The 19,361-nt window shown below is 53.7% G+C and overlaps 1 protein-coding gene across 2 annotated transcripts in view; it reads left to right on the forward strand.

Annotated features, from left to right (window-relative positions):
* The window catches only part of LAMC3 (laminin subunit gamma 3), a 66,813-nt gene that overhangs the window by 11,145 nt on the left and 36,307 nt on the right, over positions 1 to 19,361 (forward strand). For both annotated transcript variants that reach the window (XM_043469864.1, XM_043469865.1), the window contains exons 2-7: positions 5,559 to 5,863; positions 9,702 to 9,832; positions 13,390 to 13,556; positions 15,680 to 15,868; positions 15,949 to 16,066; positions 17,315 to 17,413. In XM_043469864.1, the coding sequence (XP_043325799.1) occupies positions 5,559 to 5,863; positions 9,702 to 9,832; positions 13,390 to 13,556; positions 15,680 to 15,868; positions 15,949 to 16,066; positions 17,315 to 17,413 (1,009 nt within the window). The remainder of the gene's footprint in view (positions 1 to 5,558; positions 5,864 to 9,701; positions 9,833 to 13,389; positions 13,557 to 15,679; positions 15,869 to 15,948; positions 16,067 to 17,314; positions 17,414 to 19,361) is intronic.

The raw sequence follows: 19,361 nt of genomic DNA on the forward strand, positions 1-19,361 counted from the left end.
CCAAATTTGCTGACATATTGAGTGCAGGACTTTCACAGCATCATCTTTTAGGATTTGAAATAGCTCAACTGGAATTCCATCACCTCCACTAGCTTTGTTCATAGTGATGCTTCCTAAGGCCTGCTTGACTTCACATTCCGGGATGTCTGGCTCTAGGTGAGCGATCACACCATCGTGATTATCTGAGTCTTGAAGATCTTTTTTGTACAGTTCTTCTATGTATTCTTGCCATCTCTTCTTAATATCTTCTGCTTCTGTTAGGTCCATACCATTTCTGTCCTTTATTGTGCCCATCTTTGCATGAAATGTTCTCTTGGTATCTCTAATTTTCTTGAAGTGATCTCTAGTCTTCCCCATTCTATTGTTTTCCTCTATTTTTTTGCATTGATGGCTGAGGAAGGCTTTCTTATATCTCCTTGCTATTCTTTGGAACTCTGCATTCAAGTGGGTATATCTTTCCTTTCTTCCTTTGCTTTTCACTTCTCTTCTTTTCACAGCTATTTGTAAGGCCATCTCAGACAACCATTTTGCTTTTTTGCATTTCTTTTTCTTGGGGATGGTCTTGATTCCTGTCTCCTGTACAATGTCACGAACCTCCATGCATAGTTCATCAGGCACTCTGTCTATCAGATCTAGTCCCTTAAATCTATTTCTCACTTACACTGTATAATCATAATGGATTTGATTTAGGTCATACCTGAATGATCTAGTGGTTTTCCCCACTTTCTTCAATTTAAGTCTCAATTTGGCAATAAGGAGTTCATGATCTGAGCCACAGTCAGCTCCCGGTCTTGTTTTTGCTGACTGTATAGAGCTCCTCCATCTTTGGCCGCAAAGAATATAATCAATCTGATTTCGGTGTTGACCATCTGGTGATGTCCACGTGTCAAAATTCTCCAAACTAAGCTTCAGCAATATGTGAACTGTGAACTTCCAGATGTTCAAGCTGGTTTTAGAAAAGGCAGAGGAACCAGAGATCAAATTGCCAACATCTACTGGATCATCAAAAAAGCAAGAGAGTTCCAGAAAAACATCTATTTCTGTTTTACTGACTATGCCAAAGCCTTTGACTGTGTGGGTCACAATAAACTGTGGAAAATTCTGAAAGAAATGGGAATACCAGACCATCTGACCTGCCTCTTGAGAAACCTGTATGCAGGTCAGGAAGCAATAGTTAGAACTAGACATGGAACAATAGACTGGTTCCAAGTAGGAAAAGGAGTACTTCAAGGCTGTATATTGTCACCCTGCTATTTAACTTATATGCAGAGTACATCATGAGAAACGCTGGGCTGGAGGAAGCAGCTAGAATCAAGATTGCCGGGAGAAGTATCAATAATCTCAGATATGCAGATGACACCACCCTATGACAGAAAGTGAAGAAGAACTAAAGAGTCTCTTGATGAAAGTGAAAGAGGAGAGTGAAAAAGTTGGCTTAAAGCTCAACATGCAGAAAACTAAGGTCATGGCATCCAGTCCCATCACTTCATGGCAAGTAGATGTGGAAACAGTGGAAACAGTGGCTGACTTTATTTTGGGGGGCTCCAAAATCACTGAAGATGGTGATTGCAGCCATGAAATTAAAAGACGCTTACTCCTTGGAAGGAAAATTATGACCAACCTAGACAGCATATTAAAAAGCAGAGACATTATTTTGTCAACAAAGATCCGTCTAGTCAAGGCTATGGTTTTTCCAGTAGTCATGTATGGATGTGAGAGTTGGACTATAAAGGAAGCTGAGCACCGAAGAATTGATGCTTTTGAACTGTGGTGTTGAAGAAGACTCTTGAGAGTCCCTTGGAATGCAAGGAGATCAGTCCTTGGTGTTCATTGGAAGGACTGATGTTGAAACTGAAACTCCAATACTTTGGCCACCTGATGCGAAGAGCTGGCTCATTTGAAAAGACCCTGATGCTGGGAAAGATTGAGGGCAGGAGGAGAAGGGGACGACAGGATGAGATGGTTGGATGGCATCACCGACTCAATGGACATGGATTTGGGTAGACTCTGGGAGTTGGTGATGGACAGACAGGGAGGCGTGGTGTGCTGTGATCCATGGGGTCTCAAAGAGTCAGACACCACTGAGCAACTGAACCGAACTGAACTGAAACTGTCCCCATTAAACACTCTTGTCCCTTCTCTCACCGTTCTACTTTCTGTCTCTATAAATTCAACTATTCTAGTGCTCCCTTCAGCAGCATATATACTGAATTCAACTACTCTAGGGCCCTCTTATAAGTGGAATCACCTAGTATTTGTCCTTTGATGACTGGCTTAATTTGCTTCACATAATGTTCTTGGTGCTCATCCAGGTTGTAGCATGTGTTAGAATTTCCCGGCTTTTTAAGTCTGAATAATATTTCAACCACGTTTTGTTTCTTCATCATCCATCCATGCACACCTGTGTTGCTTCTACCTCTTGGCTGTTGTGAATAATGCTACTATGAAGATGTGTGTCCAAATATTTCCTCAAGACCCTACATAATTCTCTGGGGTATATACTCAGTCGTGGAATTGCTGGATCATATGGTAATTTTATTTTTAATTTCTTGAGGAACCGCCAAGCTGTTTTTCATAGCAAGTGCATCATTTTACACTCCTACTAACAGTGCACAAGGCTTCCAACTTTTCCACTTCCTCGCCAACGCTTGGTATTGTTATCTGTTTAAAAAAAAAAGAGAGAGAATAGCCATCCTAGGCCCTTCTCTGGTGGTCCACTGATTGGGACTCCATGCTCCCAATACAAGGGGCCAGGGTTCAATCCGCGGACAGGGAACTATATCCTGCATGCTGCAACTAAAGATCTCAGGTACTGCAACTAAGAGCTGGGGCAACCAAATAAATTTTTAAAATAGAGTAAAATAACAGCCATCCTAACAGATGTGAGGACCAATTTTTTAAAATATGTAAGACAAATTTATGGAGACATAATTTACCATACAATGCACCCAATTCAAGCATACGATTCAGTGCTTTTTAGTATTATTCATAGAGTTGTATACTCATCACCACAATCCATTTTCGAACATTGTCATCCCCTCCAAAGAAACCCTGTACCCACTAGCAATCATCTCCCCCCAAGTATTCTCCCCACCCTCTAAACCCTGAAAACGACTAAGCTACTTTCTGTTTTTCTGACCATGCCTATTTGGGACATTTAATATAGGTGAAATCATACTTTATGTAGTCCGTGGAATTAACTTCTTTTCACTTTTTGCCTACGCCGGGTCTCTTTTGCTGCTTGGGCTTTTTCTCTCGGTGCAGAGAGGGGGCTGCTCTCTAGTTGCGGCGTTCGGGCTTCTCACCGCCGTGGCTTCTGTTCTTACAGAGCGCAGGCTGCAGTGGGCTTCCAGTTGTGTACACGGGCTTCGTGGCATGTGGCATCTTCCTGGACCAGGGATCGAACCCTTGTCTTCTTTACCACTGAGCCACCAGGGAAGCCCAACTTCTTTTATTTATCATATTGTTTTCAAGGTTCATCTCCGTTATAGCCTGTGTTAGTTCTTTACTCCTTTCTCTTGCCAAATGACATTCCTTTGTGTGATATACCACATTTTGTTTATTCGGTTATCTGTCGACGAACGTCTGAGTTGTTGCCAGTCTTTGGATTTTATGAGTAATCCTGCTGTGGACATCCGTGTGCGGGTTTGTGTGAGGACGTATGTTTTCATTTTGCTTGGGCACATGCCTGGGAGTGAGATTGCTGCGCCATGTGGTAACTTTATTTTAACCTTTTAAAACACCCCCCAGACTCTTTTCCAAAGCAGCTGCACCATTGTACACTTTTACCAGCTGTGTATGAGGCTTCCAGTTTCTCCACATCCTTGCTAACACTCCTTTTTGTCTTTTTATTATATCCATCTTAGGGGAGTGAAGTGGTATCTTGTAGTTTTGGTCTGGGTAGTCAGGTTGAACATCTTCTCCTATGCACATTGGCCATTTATATATCTTCTTTGGAGAAATGTCTGCATAAGTGTATTTCCATTTTTCAGTTGTATCTGTCTTTTTTTTAATTTGGTGGAGCCGCATGGCTTGCAGGATCTTGGTTCCCTGACCAGGGAACCTGTCAGGGACCTGTGCCCCCTGCAGTGAAGCACCAAGTCCTAATCACTGGACCTCCAGGGAAGTCCCCGGTTATCTTTTTATTTTTGAGCTGTAAGAATTCTTTATACATTCTAGATAAGTCCCTTAACAGATAGATGCTTTGCACATATTTTCTCCTATTCTGTGGGTTGGCTTTCATTTTTTTCAGTGATATCTAGAAGCACAGGAGTTTTTGATGAAGTTCAGTTCTTCTGTTTTTTCTTTTGTTGCTATGCCTTTGGTGTCCCATCTAGGAAGGCTTTACCTAACCCAGGTCATGAAGATTTACTCTTTTATTTTCTTCTGAGAGTTTTATAGGTTTAGCTCTCACATTGGGCCAAGATGTTTTAAACAGAAGACTGAAGTGACTTGTCCTCGGTGGGTAAGGAAGACTGTGGACAGTGATGGAGGCAGCAGCAGCAGGGCGGGCCTCCTGGGTATCCAGGACTGGGCAGAAAGGCCAGCGGGAAGAAGGTGGGTGCAGGAAGGGGGCCTTGACAACTGCTATGCTGCTCAGTCGTGTCTGGCTCTGTGCGACCCTACGGACTGCAGCCCACCAGGCTCCTCTGTCCATGGGGATTCTCCAGGCAAGAATCCTGGAGTAGGTTGCCATGCCCTCCTTCAGGAGATCTTCCCAACCCAGGGATTGAATCCACGTCTCTAAAGTCTCCCACATTGGCAGGTGGGTTCTTTACCACTAGTGCCACCTGGGATGCAGGTTCAATCCCTGGGTCAGGAAGATCCCCTGGAGAAGGGAATGACTACCCACTCCAGTATTCTTGCCTGGAGAATCCCATAGACAGAGGAGCCTGGCAGACTACCGTCCAGAGCATCACAAAGAGTCAGGCACGACTGAAGCGACTTAGCCCACACACACAACTGTTAAATTGGGAGATAAGGCCGTGGGTCCAAGAGATGGAGACTTCTCTTGAGAAATTTGGATTGAAGAGAGGTTAGATGGAAGCAGGGGGAAGAGTGGGGTCCAGGAGGAATTGAATTAGGATTGGGGGGCTTGAAACAGGCATGTCTCTAGACTCCAGGGGTCTGAAATCACTGGGAGGGAAAGAGGTAAAAAGGCACAGGTGGGAGGTCTGGCTTTGTTGGGGTGTAGTAAAAGAAGTAACTTTCTAATGGCAGAGCAGACTTCAGGATGTGGCAATATCCCATTGTTGGAGCTATTTGAAGCAGAAAGACATGGCTGAGTCAGGGGTGTTACACTGCCGATTTCTGTGCAGGGGTGCAAATTGGCCTAATTAAGGGATGGCAAATGCCTGGGAATCATGCCAGCATTGTCCCCTCCGGTGTCCCTGACAGGCATCACTAATTGATCATGGCATGCCCCGCACAGTGCCCCAGACAGCCTCTAACGATCCATCCAAGATGGTTTATGCAGCCCAGCCGTACTGTTCTCCCTGGACCAGGGTTCTGACTCTCCCTTCCCTTCTGTAAAATGGGTCCACGTCTCCCCGCCACAGGGAAAGCTTACGAGATCACCTACGTGCGGCTGAAGTTCCACACGAGTCGACCCGAGAGCTTTGCCATCTACAAGCGCAGCCGGGCGGGGGGCCCCTGGGAGCCCTACCAATACTACAGCGCCTCGTGCCAGAAGACCTACGGCAGGCCCGAGGGCCTGTACCTGCGGCCGGGCGAGGACGAGCGTGTGGCCTTCTGCACCTCCGAGTTCAGCGATATCTCCCCGCTGAGCGGGGGCAACGTGGCCTTCTCCACCCTGGAGGGCCGGCCCAGTGCCTACAACTTTGAAGACAGCCCTGTGCTGCAGGTTAGAGAGGGGTGGGGTGGGGGGTTGGGGGGAGGGGCTGGCCCGGACACTCAGGTCCAGGGGACCAGGGGGAAGTCTGGAAGGGCAGCAGGACACAGGGGGCACCCTTCGAGATCCCCTGGTTTTCAGATTCTGAACAACAGAAGCGTTTGTTGTGCCTGCATCTTTTGTGAATGGCTGATAATGAAAGAGATGGAAGAGGGTGCCCTGTGACAGCCACCAACTCAGCTCACCCCTTTCCCCTGGGGAAATGGAGGCTCGGAGCGGGGGAAGGGACTTCGCAGGGGCACACGCAGTGGGGTGGAAGGGCCCTGGGGTCCTGACTCCTAGCTGGAGCCCCTGCCAGAGCTCCCCGCTCTGGGATGGATGGCCTTGCCTGCTCCGTGTGTCTCCAAGGGCTGTGACGAGAACAAAAGGAAAACGTAAAACGCACCTGAGTTTGGATTCGTGGAGTCATGGTTTCCGTGCTGTCAGATGGAGCTATCCAACAGGACTTCCTGCAGTGACAGAAGAAAAGGATCCCAAGCGGCACGGTGCGGTGGGGGTTGCCACGAACCACGTGTGTCCATAAGAACACGTGAAACGGGACTAGCACGGCTGAGAGACTGGATTTTCGACTTTATTTTATTTTAATGAATTTTAATTACTAGCCCCATGGGGCTGGCTGCTGCCACCTTGAACAGTCAACAAGAAGGTTGCCAGCAGAGTGAGTGGCCTTTAAGAGATGCTCATTCACCCTTTGAAGATGAGATCGTAGAAGCTCATTGATCTCACCTCCATGGCAGAGCGCTGTGGCTGTGGGCGTGCACCAGGTCCCCCTATCTCGCCCGTCTGAGTCCATTCAGGTTTCTGACCCCACCGGCATTGGCACCGCTGTCGGACAATCAGTCCACCTGCATCTGTGCCATCTTGGCAGTGGGGTCCCCTGTCTTGTTGCCCCATATGTCCTGGATGTTATCCCTGACGGAGAAACAGCCTTTGCAAAAATGAGCCCCTTGCAGCCCCCAAGGCAGAAACCAAGGTCAGAGAAGAACAAAGAAAGACAAGGCCACCCTCCCCTTCTCTCCCCTTGGGGCTCCCCCAGGGTGGCGCTTCCCCTAAGGACAGGGAGCATTTGGGGTGGGGGTACCCAAGGATGTAATCAACTGTGGTTGGTGTTGGAGAAGATTCTTGAAAGTCCCTTGGACTGCAAGAAGATCAAACCAGTCAATCCTAAAGGAAATCAGTCCTGAATATTCACTGGAAGGACTGATGCTGAAGCTGAAGCTCCAATACTTTGGCCACCTGATGCAAAGAGCCAACTCTTTGGGGAAGACCCTGATGCTGGGAAAGATTGAAGGCAAGAGAAGAAGCGGGTGATAGAGGAGGAGATGGTTGGATGGCATCACCGACTCAATGGACATGAGTTAGGGCAAAGTCCTGGAGATAGTGAGGGACAGGAAACCCTGGTGTGCTGCAGTCCAGGGGTCGCAAAGAGTCAGACACAACTGAGCTACCGAACAACAACGAAGGATGTGTTCGTGTGACTGCTGCGTCTCGGATCCCTCTGTCCCCCATGGAGGGGGGCCACAGGCCTGGGATAGAAGGCCAACTCTCTGCAGGGTGCTGCCTGGGGCAGAACCACTGCTGCCTGGAGCTGAAGCTCCCACCTCCTGCTACTTACCGTTGCATTCTGGCCCCCGGGTCTGTCCAAAGTCAATGCGAGAGCCCACTTGCAGTTTTAACTGGGCCACTGCAGAAGGTGCAGAAGCCCATTGCGTGTGTACACTGGGTCACCAGTTTGCCCAGAAGTGACCTTCAGGGAGTGACCTGTACAGTTTGGGCTAAGGCAATAAATTCCTCTCCCTCTGCCAGCTCCCTTCCTGTGTCTCAGGGAGAGTCTGGTGCTGTTCCTGTGGCCATTGTCTTCACACACTCATGAGCAGGTCACAGGCTGCAGAGCAGATGCAGGAACCCAGAGGAGGGTCATTGCGGGCCGAGACTTTGGGCGGGTCATTGCCCTCTGGGGTCCCCGGTATGATGAGGGCGTTGCAGTTAGATGCAGGAAGGCAGGCTACCTTGTGGCTATAGCTGGGACCCTGGGGTCAGACACGAATCCCAGCTCCTTGTGCACCAGCCCTGCAACTTGGAAGCACAGTATTTACCTTCTCTGAGCCTCAGTCTTTTGGGTCACGTTGTTCAGTCGCTAAGTCGCTAAGACTCTTTGCAACCCCATGGACTGCAGCAAGCCAGGCTTCCCTGTGCTTCACTATCTCACTCTCTCCCAGAGTTTGCTCAAACCCATGTCCATTGAGTCGGTGATGCCGTCCAACCATCTCATCCTCTGCTGCCCCCTTCTCCTCCTGCCTCAGTCTTTCCCAGCATCGGGGTCTTTTCCCATGAGTCCACTCTTTGCATCAGGTGCTTCAGCCTACTCATCTGTAAAATGTGGCTGAGAATAAACCCTCCCCTGGGGTTATTGTGAGGCCCTAAGTCATAACCACACAATAAGCGTCAGTTGTTGCACCTTCCAGCTCAGACAGCAGTGGTTTGGGTTTTCTACGGGCACTGTTTCCAAACAAAGAAGACTCAGCACATCAGCTGTGTTCTGCTGGGTCCCCACCGGGGTCCTTGTCCCTTGCTTCTCAGCTGCTTCAGGGACCGGTGAGCAGCATCAGCAACACCTGGGCACGTGTGGAAATACAGAGTCTCAGGCCCCACCTCTGATCAGAAGCTGCTTTTTAACCCGATCCCTGAATGCACACTGACATTTGGGAAGTGATTCAGAGAGTGACACTCCTGGGGGGCCTGACAAACTCCTCTGGGTGCTGAGGTCCCCTCTGAAGCTTTCTGGTGCTGGACCTCCTCCCTGGCTGAAGCTTCCTCAGGCAGAGGTCCTGGGCCCCAGGTCACGGGGTCGAGAGTTGCTGAGCCCGAGGGGGACCCAGGAGGCCTGCTGGCCTGAGTCATGCTGGGGTGAGGAGTCAAGACTCTGCCAGGAGTTCATTTCCCCTCCTGATGGGCCTGATTGCTAAACCAGGGGCTCCTGGGCTGAATTAAAAAGGTGATTAACATTCAGCTGGAGCCACCTCTGATTGTGACAGCAGGCTGATGAAAATGTCAGCCTTCATGTGGGCCCTCCCCCACGTCCCCTCCAGCTCTTCCAGGGGGACGCCTCTCCTCCCACCATCAGCAAGTATTTACCGTGTTGTCTGCTCCGGGCCAGGCAGAGCCTGGGGCTGGGGATGCTGCGAGGACCCCGAGTCCCTGTTCTCGTGGGGCTGTGTTCTGGTGAGACACGTCACCTGGGACAAGGGCATTGTCTGTGGGAGGCTGCTTCTTAGCCCGTGAGAAGCCTGTAAACCAGGGCCCTGGGACGCGCCCTCCCTTGGCTGACCTCTAGAGTGGCAGTGTAGTTCTACTGGCACGAGTCAGGGGACCTGCCTGGCACAGTTTTAAACGGGCTGCTCCAGCCCTTCGCCCAGCACCTCGACCACGCTGCAGACTCCACTCCCCGCTGCTGACACTGGCTCTTCCTCCTCCATCACCCTCCTGGGACTGACGTTATCCCTTGCCCCACTTCACAGGTGGGGAGGACGTGGAGGTTCCGAGACGCTAAGCTGCTTCCCCGAAGTTGCAGTCAGGACGGGCTGGGCACCCAGCTTGACATGACCCCAAAGCACAGGCTTCTTATTTCTGCGGTGTTCTCGGGATTTGTCTGGGCTGGGCCTGTCCCTGCATGTCAGGAGACCCCACCACCACCGGGCTGCAGGCTGGACCTTCCTGCAGAGCAGGGTGGGAGCGAGCCCTGGAAGCAAACACTGCTGATGGCGCCCCTTCCCTCCGTCTTGTCCCCCAGGAGTGGGTCACCAGCACGGAGCTCCTCATCTCCCTGGACCGGCTCAACACGTTTGGGGATGACATCTTCAAGGACCCCAAGGTGCTCCAGTCCTACTACTATGCCGTGTCGGACTTCTCGGTGGGCGGCAGGTAGGAGGGAGGCCGGGCAGCGGTGGGGACGAGGGTGGCTACTGTGGAGGGTGAAAAAAGTGAAAAGGGAAAGTGTGAGTTGCTCAGTCACGTCCAGCTCTTTGTGACCCCATGGACCGTAGCCCGCCAGGCTCCTCTGTCCATGGACTTCTCCAGGCAAGAATACTGGAGTGGGTTGCCATTCCCTTCTCCAGGGGATCTTCCCGATCCAGGGATCCAACCTGGGTCACCTGCATTGGCAGGCGGGTTCTTTACCATCTGAGCCACCATGGACAGTAAAGAAGCCATTTCTGGTGCTCTGAGTGATGGGGGATTTGGGGAGAAGCCGAAGCCCGGGCCCCCGGGCCCAGCTTTCGGGACCTTCACGACCTGGCTGTATCCCACCTCCCAGCGCCCCCCCCTCCCCGCTGCTTTTCCCCCATCAGCCGTGTTTCTGCACCAGCCGTGGGACACACCAGCCCTTTGTACCTGCAGTTCCTTCTGCCTGGCAGCCCCTCCCCCTTCCTTTCCTTTCTTTTTTTGGGCATCAGACAGGTGCACTCATTCATTCAGGCCACAGGTGCACCCATTCATTCATGCCACATGTGCCCATGTGCAGCAGTGTTCCACGCTCCCATGTAACACACAGAGACTGTTAAGTTTTAGCCCGCCCACGTTCCATGGGACATGTGCTCCAAGTAAGGCTGGTTTACAGTGGCCTCAAGCAGGCCCGGGACCCCAGACTTTCAGCTTCACTTCTTTAAGAGGCACTCACGAGCTTATAACCAATGGAGCCGATCAACCCCATTCTTCCCCAAATCTTGTAAATCTTGGGTACAGTGGGGTTTCCCGGGGACATTCGCATTGTTGAAAAAGGCTTTGAGGCATCTCCGCACAGGAGGAATGGTGCAGGCTGTTCCAAAGCCCGTCGGCCCGCAACCTGGAAAGGTCGCTGTGTGGGGGAGCCACTGTACTTCCACCTGCTTCTCATGGGGGCCGTCAGGCCGTGCTGTTGGGATGCCTGCTCCTGGCCCACATACTCCTCGGGCTTCAGTCACTGCATGTTGTCCTTTGTCTGTTTAAGCATCTCGTCTCTCCAAGAAGCAAGAGTCTTCGACATCCCAGGCCTGCCTTACGTGTAGGCACCTGGTACTGGGCCCTCCAGGCACATATGACATCTTTAATGTAAATGCTTATCAGGCTCCCTGGAATGGAGAAAAGGGACAAATGTGTTCTGGCCCCAGGAAGTCACCAGATTAGACCCCATTAACCACGAACCGATTAGAACCCAGTAACCATGAGCTGTGGTGTTGGAGAAGACTCTTGAGAGTCCCTTGGACTGCAAGGAGATCCACCCAGTCCATCTTAAAGGAAATCAGTCCTGAATATTCATTGGAAGGACTGATGCTGAAACTCCAATTCTCTGACCACTTGATGTTCTCTGTTAGTTCTCTGGCAAAGAACTAACTCATTTGAAAAGACCCTGATGCTGGGAAAGATTGAAGGTGGGAGGAGAAGGGGACAACAGAGGATGAGCTGGTTGGATGGCATCTCTGACTCAATGGACATGACTTTGAGTAAACTCCAGGAGTTGGTGATGGACAGGTAGGCCTGGTGTGCTGCGGTCCATGGGGTCGCAAAGAGTTGGACACAACTGAACTGACCTGAACCACGCCCCAGAGTAACAAGGATGGGAAACCAGGGCAAGGTGTGCCATTGGTCAAGGAGACCACCCTGCAGATGGGAACCCAGCAGGAGGTCAGGGAGACCTGATGAGGCTGGAGGGCAGACTCAGGGTGTCTGCACCCCCAGAGGCAGGGGCTTGGGAATGAAGGGGAAATGGGGGAGTGTCTGTGAGGACCCCTCTGCCCAGATTCCCCCCACCCTGACTCCCACACTTGACTCAGGTCAAACCGCCCGGGGGCAGGGCCCCTCTGAGGATGGTGGATGGCGGTGAGCTGCAGCACCTGCCGTCAGGGGGCTTCGGGACAGAGAACATCTGGGTTTCAGCTGCCAGAGCCGGACTACCCTCAGGCCAGCAGCTGGCTGGGGGCAGTGGCCCGGCAGCCTGTGTCCCTCAGTGGCCCACAGGAACTTCACTCCTTCCCTTGAGGTCGGAGGGCTTCATGGAGGAGGCAGTGTTTGCAGCATCCCATCAGGGCCGAGAGTGGTCCCTTGTCCTGAGGTGGGTGACCGCTGTCTCCCGAGACTGCCTGGTGCACGCCTCACCTGCCAGAAGTGCTGGGCATTACCTGCCTACCCTGAGCTCCCAGAGAGAAGCCAGTGCCCCACTGGCAGTGGTTGGAGAGTCGTCAGCACCCACTTAGGATGGAGCGTGGAACGCAGCTTACAGGGAGACACCAAGTGGCCGTAGAGGAGTGTCCAGGAGTCTGGTCTCAGCGTGGAGTAAGAGAGAACGGGGTTCAGATTCTAGCTCTGCCACATAGCATCCATCATGTCATGACCTGAGCCTCAGTTTCCTCTCCTGTGAAATGCGGATAGTTATAGTCCCTTCCACCGTGGTGGTGAGACTCCAGACAGACGACGTGAGCTGATTGCTCAGTTGGGGGCTGAGACAGAGAAGGCTGGGAGCCGGGAGCCATGGCCATCATCTGAACAGCTCAGTGTGGGCACTTGGGGTCGGGGTGACGGTCCCACAGGGTCAGGTTCAGCGGAGCAGGCTATGTGATCCCCCGGGCACCTTTGTTCCTGCCTGATTCCACCTGTCTGACCCTGGGGGAGGGTGGGCGGGGCAGGCCCGGGACTGCGCTCAAAGGCACAGCGTCACCGAGGCCTTGAGAGAGTTGGGGGCTGTCCTGTGTGTGGGGCAGTCTCCTTCTCGTCCCTTTAGACACAAAGGAGCCGGCATGGGGTGGCCTCCCTGGCTGCACCCGCCTCCACCCACTGGCCTGAGAGCTGGCGCACCCTCTCTCTTCCCAGGAGACCGAGATGACTTCTTCCCCTGGGTATAGCATCCTGAGTGTAGGGTCATGGTGAGCTTGTGAAGATGTGATGGGTTTATACATGTGAGGAGCTCAGAACAGCCCGCTGCGGTCGGTTCTGTTCCTGTCGCCCTGAGCCCATAATAGGTGTGGAAGAAAGCTCGAGTGGTAAAGAACCCACCTGCCAAGGAGACATAAGAAATGTGGGTTCGATCCCTGGATTGGGAAGATCCCCTGAATCTTTTGTTAGGCATTCTGCCTCTCATTCTCAGAAATGTCCTGATTTGGACAAGTCCCCAGTTCCTGGGGCTTCCCTGGTGTCTCAGATGGTAAAGAATCTGCCTGCAGTGCAGGAGACCTGGGTTCGATCCCTGGGTCAGGAAGATCCCCTGGAGAAGGGAATGGCAACCCACTCCAGTATTCTTGCCTGGAGAATCCCATGGACAGAGGAGCCTGATTACGGCCCATCAGGTCGCAAGGAGTCAGACATGACTGAAGTGACTTAGCGTGCAAAGCCGCACGCCTGAGCAGTAGAGTCAGGGGCTCCCTGCAGGCCGGGGCTCCCTGCGACTAACCCTTCCTCTGCTGGCGCCTCCCCCAGGTTGCAGACGCCCTGCCCCCGTGTTCTTTTCCCAGGTGCAAGTGCAACGGGCACGCCAGCGAGTGCGGCCGAGATGGGGAGGGCTGGCTGGCCTGCCGATGCCAGCACAACACCACGGGCACGGACTGTGAGCGCTGCCTGCCCTTCTTCCAGGACCGCCCGTGGGCCCGGGGCACAGCCGAGGCTGCCAACGAGTGTCTGCGTGAGTATCCTGGAACTTTGGGGGCCAGAGGCCGGGGAGGGGGGGTGCAGGCTTGGGAAACCAAACCCCCAACTCTGCTTCTGGGTGGGCTGGCAGCAGCTTGGGGCTGTCACCCCCAACGCAGGGACCAGGAGGAGCTGGGGAGAGCTGGACGGGGCATTGGATCCTCAGCCCTCGCCCCCACAGACAGCCCTGAGACCCAGTCTCCCCGAGTTGAGGCGTGCATGGCAGGAGGGCTGAAAAGGACCCCCAACTTGTTCCTTTGTTTCCATGACTCCAACCGCAGCTGCTAATCAAAGCCAGGCCACCCCGGGCCCCGGGGGGGTTGCTGACCTGCCCACCCAGCCTCTCCCGCAGGCCCCCAGCAGCCCTGGGATGCCCGACCCGTGTGATGTGGCCGGGGCTGCCTAACCTCAGAGACACACACTGCAGAGGCTGGTGGCGCTCTACCTTCCCCGCTGGGGGCTCTTCCCCGCCTGGAGGCCACCTCCAGCCTCACTGTGTCCCCAAGCCCTGCCCTGCCTCCCCCTCCCCCGACAGTCATCTGACTTGCTCTGGGCTCCCAAGTGTACTGGCTGTCACTGGGCACCAGACCCCGCCTGGTTCCACCGCTGGCGGGAGGCACATCTTCCCACACACGCGCTCCTGATGGCTTGGCCTCTGGACCCACTGTGCTCTTGGGCCTGGGCTGCTGGCACAGAGACCCGGGGGGAGGGAGGGGACGGTCTGTTCCATGGAACAGGATGCTGTCCGCAGGAGCCTCCCAGGGCCACTGTGGCCCTAATGAGTTCCTTCTGCCCTCGCTGGCCTGCCTCCACCAGGAAGTCCTCCTGGAGCCAAGGAAGCTGGCTGGCTCACCGTTCCCAGTCTGGGGCTGGACTCCATGGTGGGGACACCAAAGGCAGTGTCCTCACCCCTGAGGTCACATCTCTGTCCTCCCAGCCTGGAGGATGGGCTGTATACCTGACCCCTTGCACCCCTCCCTCCAGTCCAGGCAGCCCTGAGCCCTGATTTTGATCACATTCATGCCCCTCCAACCCAGCTAACTGTGTCCTTCTGCACAGCCAACACATGGTCCAGCCAGTCACCCCTCCTCTGAGCATCTAAGACCCCACCTCCCGGCTCTCTCAGCCCCCTCACCCCATCTCCTGCTTGCACTACTCTCAAATGCAAACGCAGTTGCAGTCACCCACATCCTTGCTCCAAGCTGAAGTCCACTGACCCTGGCTGCCCTCCAGGGCTTGACCCTCAAGTCCTCTCCCTCCCATCACACCGCACAGTGCGCCCACCCCCCTGCCCCGCCCATCACATGACACGCCACCTCCCACCCCCACCCTGGGTGAAGCCTGCTCCTCTGGCTGTGTCACAGAGGTCCCCTCGCCTCCCGCCTGGGACTCTCCTTCCCCTCCTCCTTCTCCTTTGCCCTCCCGCTGCCCTCCTGCTCACCCTTCAGTGCCCCTTAGCTGTGACTTCTTCCAGGAAGGCTGGTCCCATGGGCTCAGGGCAGAGCCTCCCTGCTTCTCCCATCACAGCCCCTGCCCTGCAGATGTTCACCAGCTTGCTGCACCTGGCCTCCATCAAAAGTGGGACCGTGTGTGCGGGAACTGGGTTCCTACCGTTCACGGGTCCGCCACACGATGGACTCACCATGGGAGCCAAGACAGAGCTGATCCTTGATACATACTTTTTTTAAAAAAAATGTATTGATGAAATGAATGAAAGGTGACTTGTATTTTTCATGCCTCTGAATGACCTCATGGGTCATTGGGGATCAGAGTCACACACCATTACGGCTTAGAGGGTCCACAGGGGGAGCCAGGCTGCTGCTTTAGAAGGTAACCAGTCTGTGATCCATGACCAGCTAACTGTATGTCCTGGCTTGCCTGGGAGGGTCCTGTGTTGGGTATATTTTATTAACAGTGCCTCTCTTCTTCTTGGAACTTTTGGAAGATCAACCACCTGGTCTCCAGATCCTTGATCAAGCCAGGCCTGACTTTCCTCCTTCATCCTTGACCTTCCTCCAGCTGGCTGCTCACTCACCAAGGAGCCTGATCTGCACCTGCTCCCCTCCCACCGCGTGCCACAGCCTCACACTCACACCCTCCCCCGCCTCCTGCCCACAGCTTGCAACTGCAGCGGCCACTCTGAGGAGTGCGTCTTTGACCGGGAGCTCTTCCGCAGCTCAGGCCACGGTGGGCGCTGCCTGCACTGCCGTGACCACACAGCCGGGCCGCACTGCGAGCACTGCCAGGAGAACTTCTATCGCTGGAACCCACGGACGCCCTGCCAGCCCTGTGACTGCCACCCGGCAGGTGAGTGAGCCGCACTATCCCGGCCCCCCAACCTCACCCGCCGCCGCGGGCCCCTGCTGCCCTGTGCCCTTCCTCCCCAGGCTCCCTGCACCTCCAGTGCGATGACTTGGGCACCTGCGTCTGCAAGCCCACCGTGACGGGCTGGAAGTGTGACCGCTGCCTGCCTGGGTTCCACTCGCTCAGCGAGGGCGGCTGCAGGTGAGGGTGGCAAGGGCGGTGGGTGGAGATGGCCCAGCAAGGGCACATGGCAGTGGACTTGGGCTGAGTGATGGGAAGTAAGTGGGGGATTCCTGAGCCCCTCAGAAGGCAGAGTTGGCGGGCATTTGGATAGAGGGATAGAGGGTGGTTACCAGGGAGCAGAAGAGGAAGCAGGAATGAAGGCTGACCCCCGAGGCTCTGCTTTGGGCACCTTGGCAAAGGGAAGCCATTCATAGCAAGGGGAACACAGCCCAGGAAGACAGAGTCTGCAGTGCTCGGGGTAGGGAGGGGCACTGATGAGAGAGACAGGCAGGGGTCTGGACCTCAGAAGAGGGATCTAACACATCTGCTATCACCTGATTGAGAAAATACACAGTGACCAAGAAAAGGAAGCTGTTATAAATTCAGAAGCACTTTTAAATGAACTTGGCTTTGGTTAATTTCAGCAGTCTTCTTGTATATTTGAAAGGCAGCAGAAATGGTATTGGGAAGGTAGGGGAGTCTCAGATCTGTCACAGAATACCCAGTGGTTCCAGTGTAAAACTTGCCATTGGGTGGGGACTGGGATGCTCCTCCAGGGTCTCTCTGGCCTCTGGACCTTTGCACATGCCACTCCTCCGACCCCAGGGCATTCTCCCCTCCCCCAACACCCGCTGCCACCTCCCCCTGGCTTGTGTCTGAACAAAGCCCTACTCATTCTTTAGTTTCCAACCAAGGTACAATCTCCTGACTTTGTCCCCACTCCAGGCATCTCATTGGTGCTGCCATAGCCTCTTGTATGTTCTCTTTCCTGTAGCTTGTGTCAAAGTCCAGCATCCACCTGTTTGTCCATCCTCACTGGACTCTAGGCTCTGTGAGGACAGGGACCATGTCTTGTCAGATGGATGGGTAGATAGATGGGTGGGTGGATGGAAGGATGCCTGGATGGGTGAGAGAATAGGTGCGTGGGTGGGTGGTGGATAGAAGGATGACTACGTGGATCAGTGGATGGAAGGATGGAGGAATGAGTGGATGAATGAACAGATGGATGGACAGGCAGGTGGGAGCGGGCAGACGGTTAGCTATTCAGGTGAGTGAATAGGTCACTTCCTTTGCTCAGCAGAAACCAGGGGGCAGGCCCTTGGGTCAGCCTGCCTCCTGTTCTCTCGTGCATTGGGAAAGATAGAGAGATTCCTTCCAATGAGAATGGGCTATTACCACTCTGGAGCTCTTGTTGGACACCCTCCTCTTGTCCTGTCTCTTTGACAGAGCCTGTACCTGCAATCCCGCGGGCAGCCTGGGCACCTGTGATCCCCGCAGTGGGCGCTGCCCCTGCAAGGAGAACGTGGAAGGCAGCCTGTGTGACAGGTGGGTGAACCGATCCAATAATGAGCCTGCTGGCAGTGACCTCAGTGGGGTGGGAGGAGCACGGGGCATGGTCCTCCCAGACTTGGGCAACCTTGCCACCTGGCTCTCTTCTTAGAGCACAGCGAATCTGACCACCCAGGAAGTCATCTAAAGACTTTACGACACTGCTTATATTGTGACACACCACCACTGATAGTTCATAAGCTGTGAAAATACATCTTCTTGAAAAGAAAGAGCTAGAAAGGAGAGGAGAGATCATCTAATCCAGGGATAGCAAACACATCTTATTCATACCACAGTCCTCGCATCTCACACCCAGGGCAGACATCACTAATGGAGCACTACTGCAACCCTCCCATCCCACACCCAGGACAGACATCACTAATGGAGTGCCACCACAACCCTCCCATCCTACACCCACGGCAGACATCACTAATGGAGCACTACCGCAACCCTCCCATCCCACACCCAGGACAGACATCACTAATGGAGTGCCACCACCACCCTCCCATCCTACACCCAGGGCAGACATCACTAATGAAACACTACCACAACCCTCCCATCCCACACCCAGGACAGACATCACTAATGGAGCTCCCTCCCACACCCAGGGCAGACATCACTAATTGAGTGCCACCACAACCCTCCCATCCTACACCCAGGGCAGACATCACTAATGAAGCACTACCACAACCCTCCCATCCCACACCCAGGGCAGACATCACTAATGGAGCTCCTTCCCACACCCAGGGCAGACATCACTAATGGAGCACTACCACAACCCTCCCATCTCCCACCCAGGGCAGACATCACTAATGGAGTGCCACCACAACCCTCCCATCCACACCCATGATAGACATCACTAATGGAGCACCACCACAGCCCTCCCACCCCACACCCAGGGCGGACATCACTAATGGACCACAGTAATCTTTACCACAAGCCCTACTGTAACCTTAGAATCCTTCCCTGTGCCCTGCTCCAAGAAGCTCCAGCCAATTGAGCTGAGACTCAAGCTTGTTTGCCATCTTTGCCATCCTGTCGTGGTCCAGATGGAGCCTCTAAAGCTCAATGAGGCAGAAGGGCTTTTCCCTAAACTTCCTCCTTCAGGGGGTTCTGGGGCCTCCTAGCCCCAGCAGTGGGCTGGCAGACAAATGTGGGTTTATGTTCTTGGGCATACTTGTCTCCTCTTCCTGGCTTTGTCTCTGACCTCTGAAGCCTTTGCAGCCAGCGTGGGGGCGTGCCAGGGCCTCTTTGATCCTCTGGCCACAGACTGTGTGGGGGAACCAGGCCCAACAGTACATTGTGGACTCCACTCTTGCCGGATCATGTTGGGCCTCTGCTGGGTCAGGAAGATGCCCAGCCTTGACTCTCACCTTGGGCAGCCCCAGGCCTCTTCCTCACCTTGTCTGCATGTGGCTTGTGGGTCCTGGAGTGGGAGGTGGACACCCTCCTGGGTCTTCCTCCCACAAGACCTCTCAAGCTGAAGAGACAGAGCAGAGTTGGGGGGGCTAGATTCCACTAGCTTTATTCTACTGCCTCGTACCTTGAGGAGGTTCACCTCTGACCCTCACTTTACCCATCTGTGAAATGGGAGGACTGGGTAATAGGTGTGTTGGAGCAGCCCAGATTGAGGTAATTGGCAGATTCTCATGAATCAGATTCCTCCACCTGGGTTGGTCTGAATGGAGTTTCTGGGCACCGGCCCCCACCCCCCATGATGCAAACCAGGAATCTGCATTTGTAAAAGGCTTCTGCAAAGCTCGTTGGGAAAATGGCTGATTCTGAGTCTGGGGTTGGGAAAATACAAGATGAGCCTGAAGCATTTTGTAGGAAGCAGAGAAATGCTTAAAAACAAAACCAGACAAAAACAAATCCCAAAAAACCCCAAACCAGGATGGGGGCCTGTGTCAAAAGGACATGACCGCCAACCTGAAAGAGTTCCCAA

Source organism: Cervus canadensis, chromosome 5 (genome assembly GCF_019320065.1).
Source record: "Cervus canadensis isolate Bull #8, Minnesota chromosome 5, ASM1932006v1, whole genome shotgun sequence".
NCBI classification, from domain to species: Eukaryota; Metazoa; Chordata; class Mammalia; order Artiodactyla; family Cervidae; genus Cervus; species Cervus canadensis.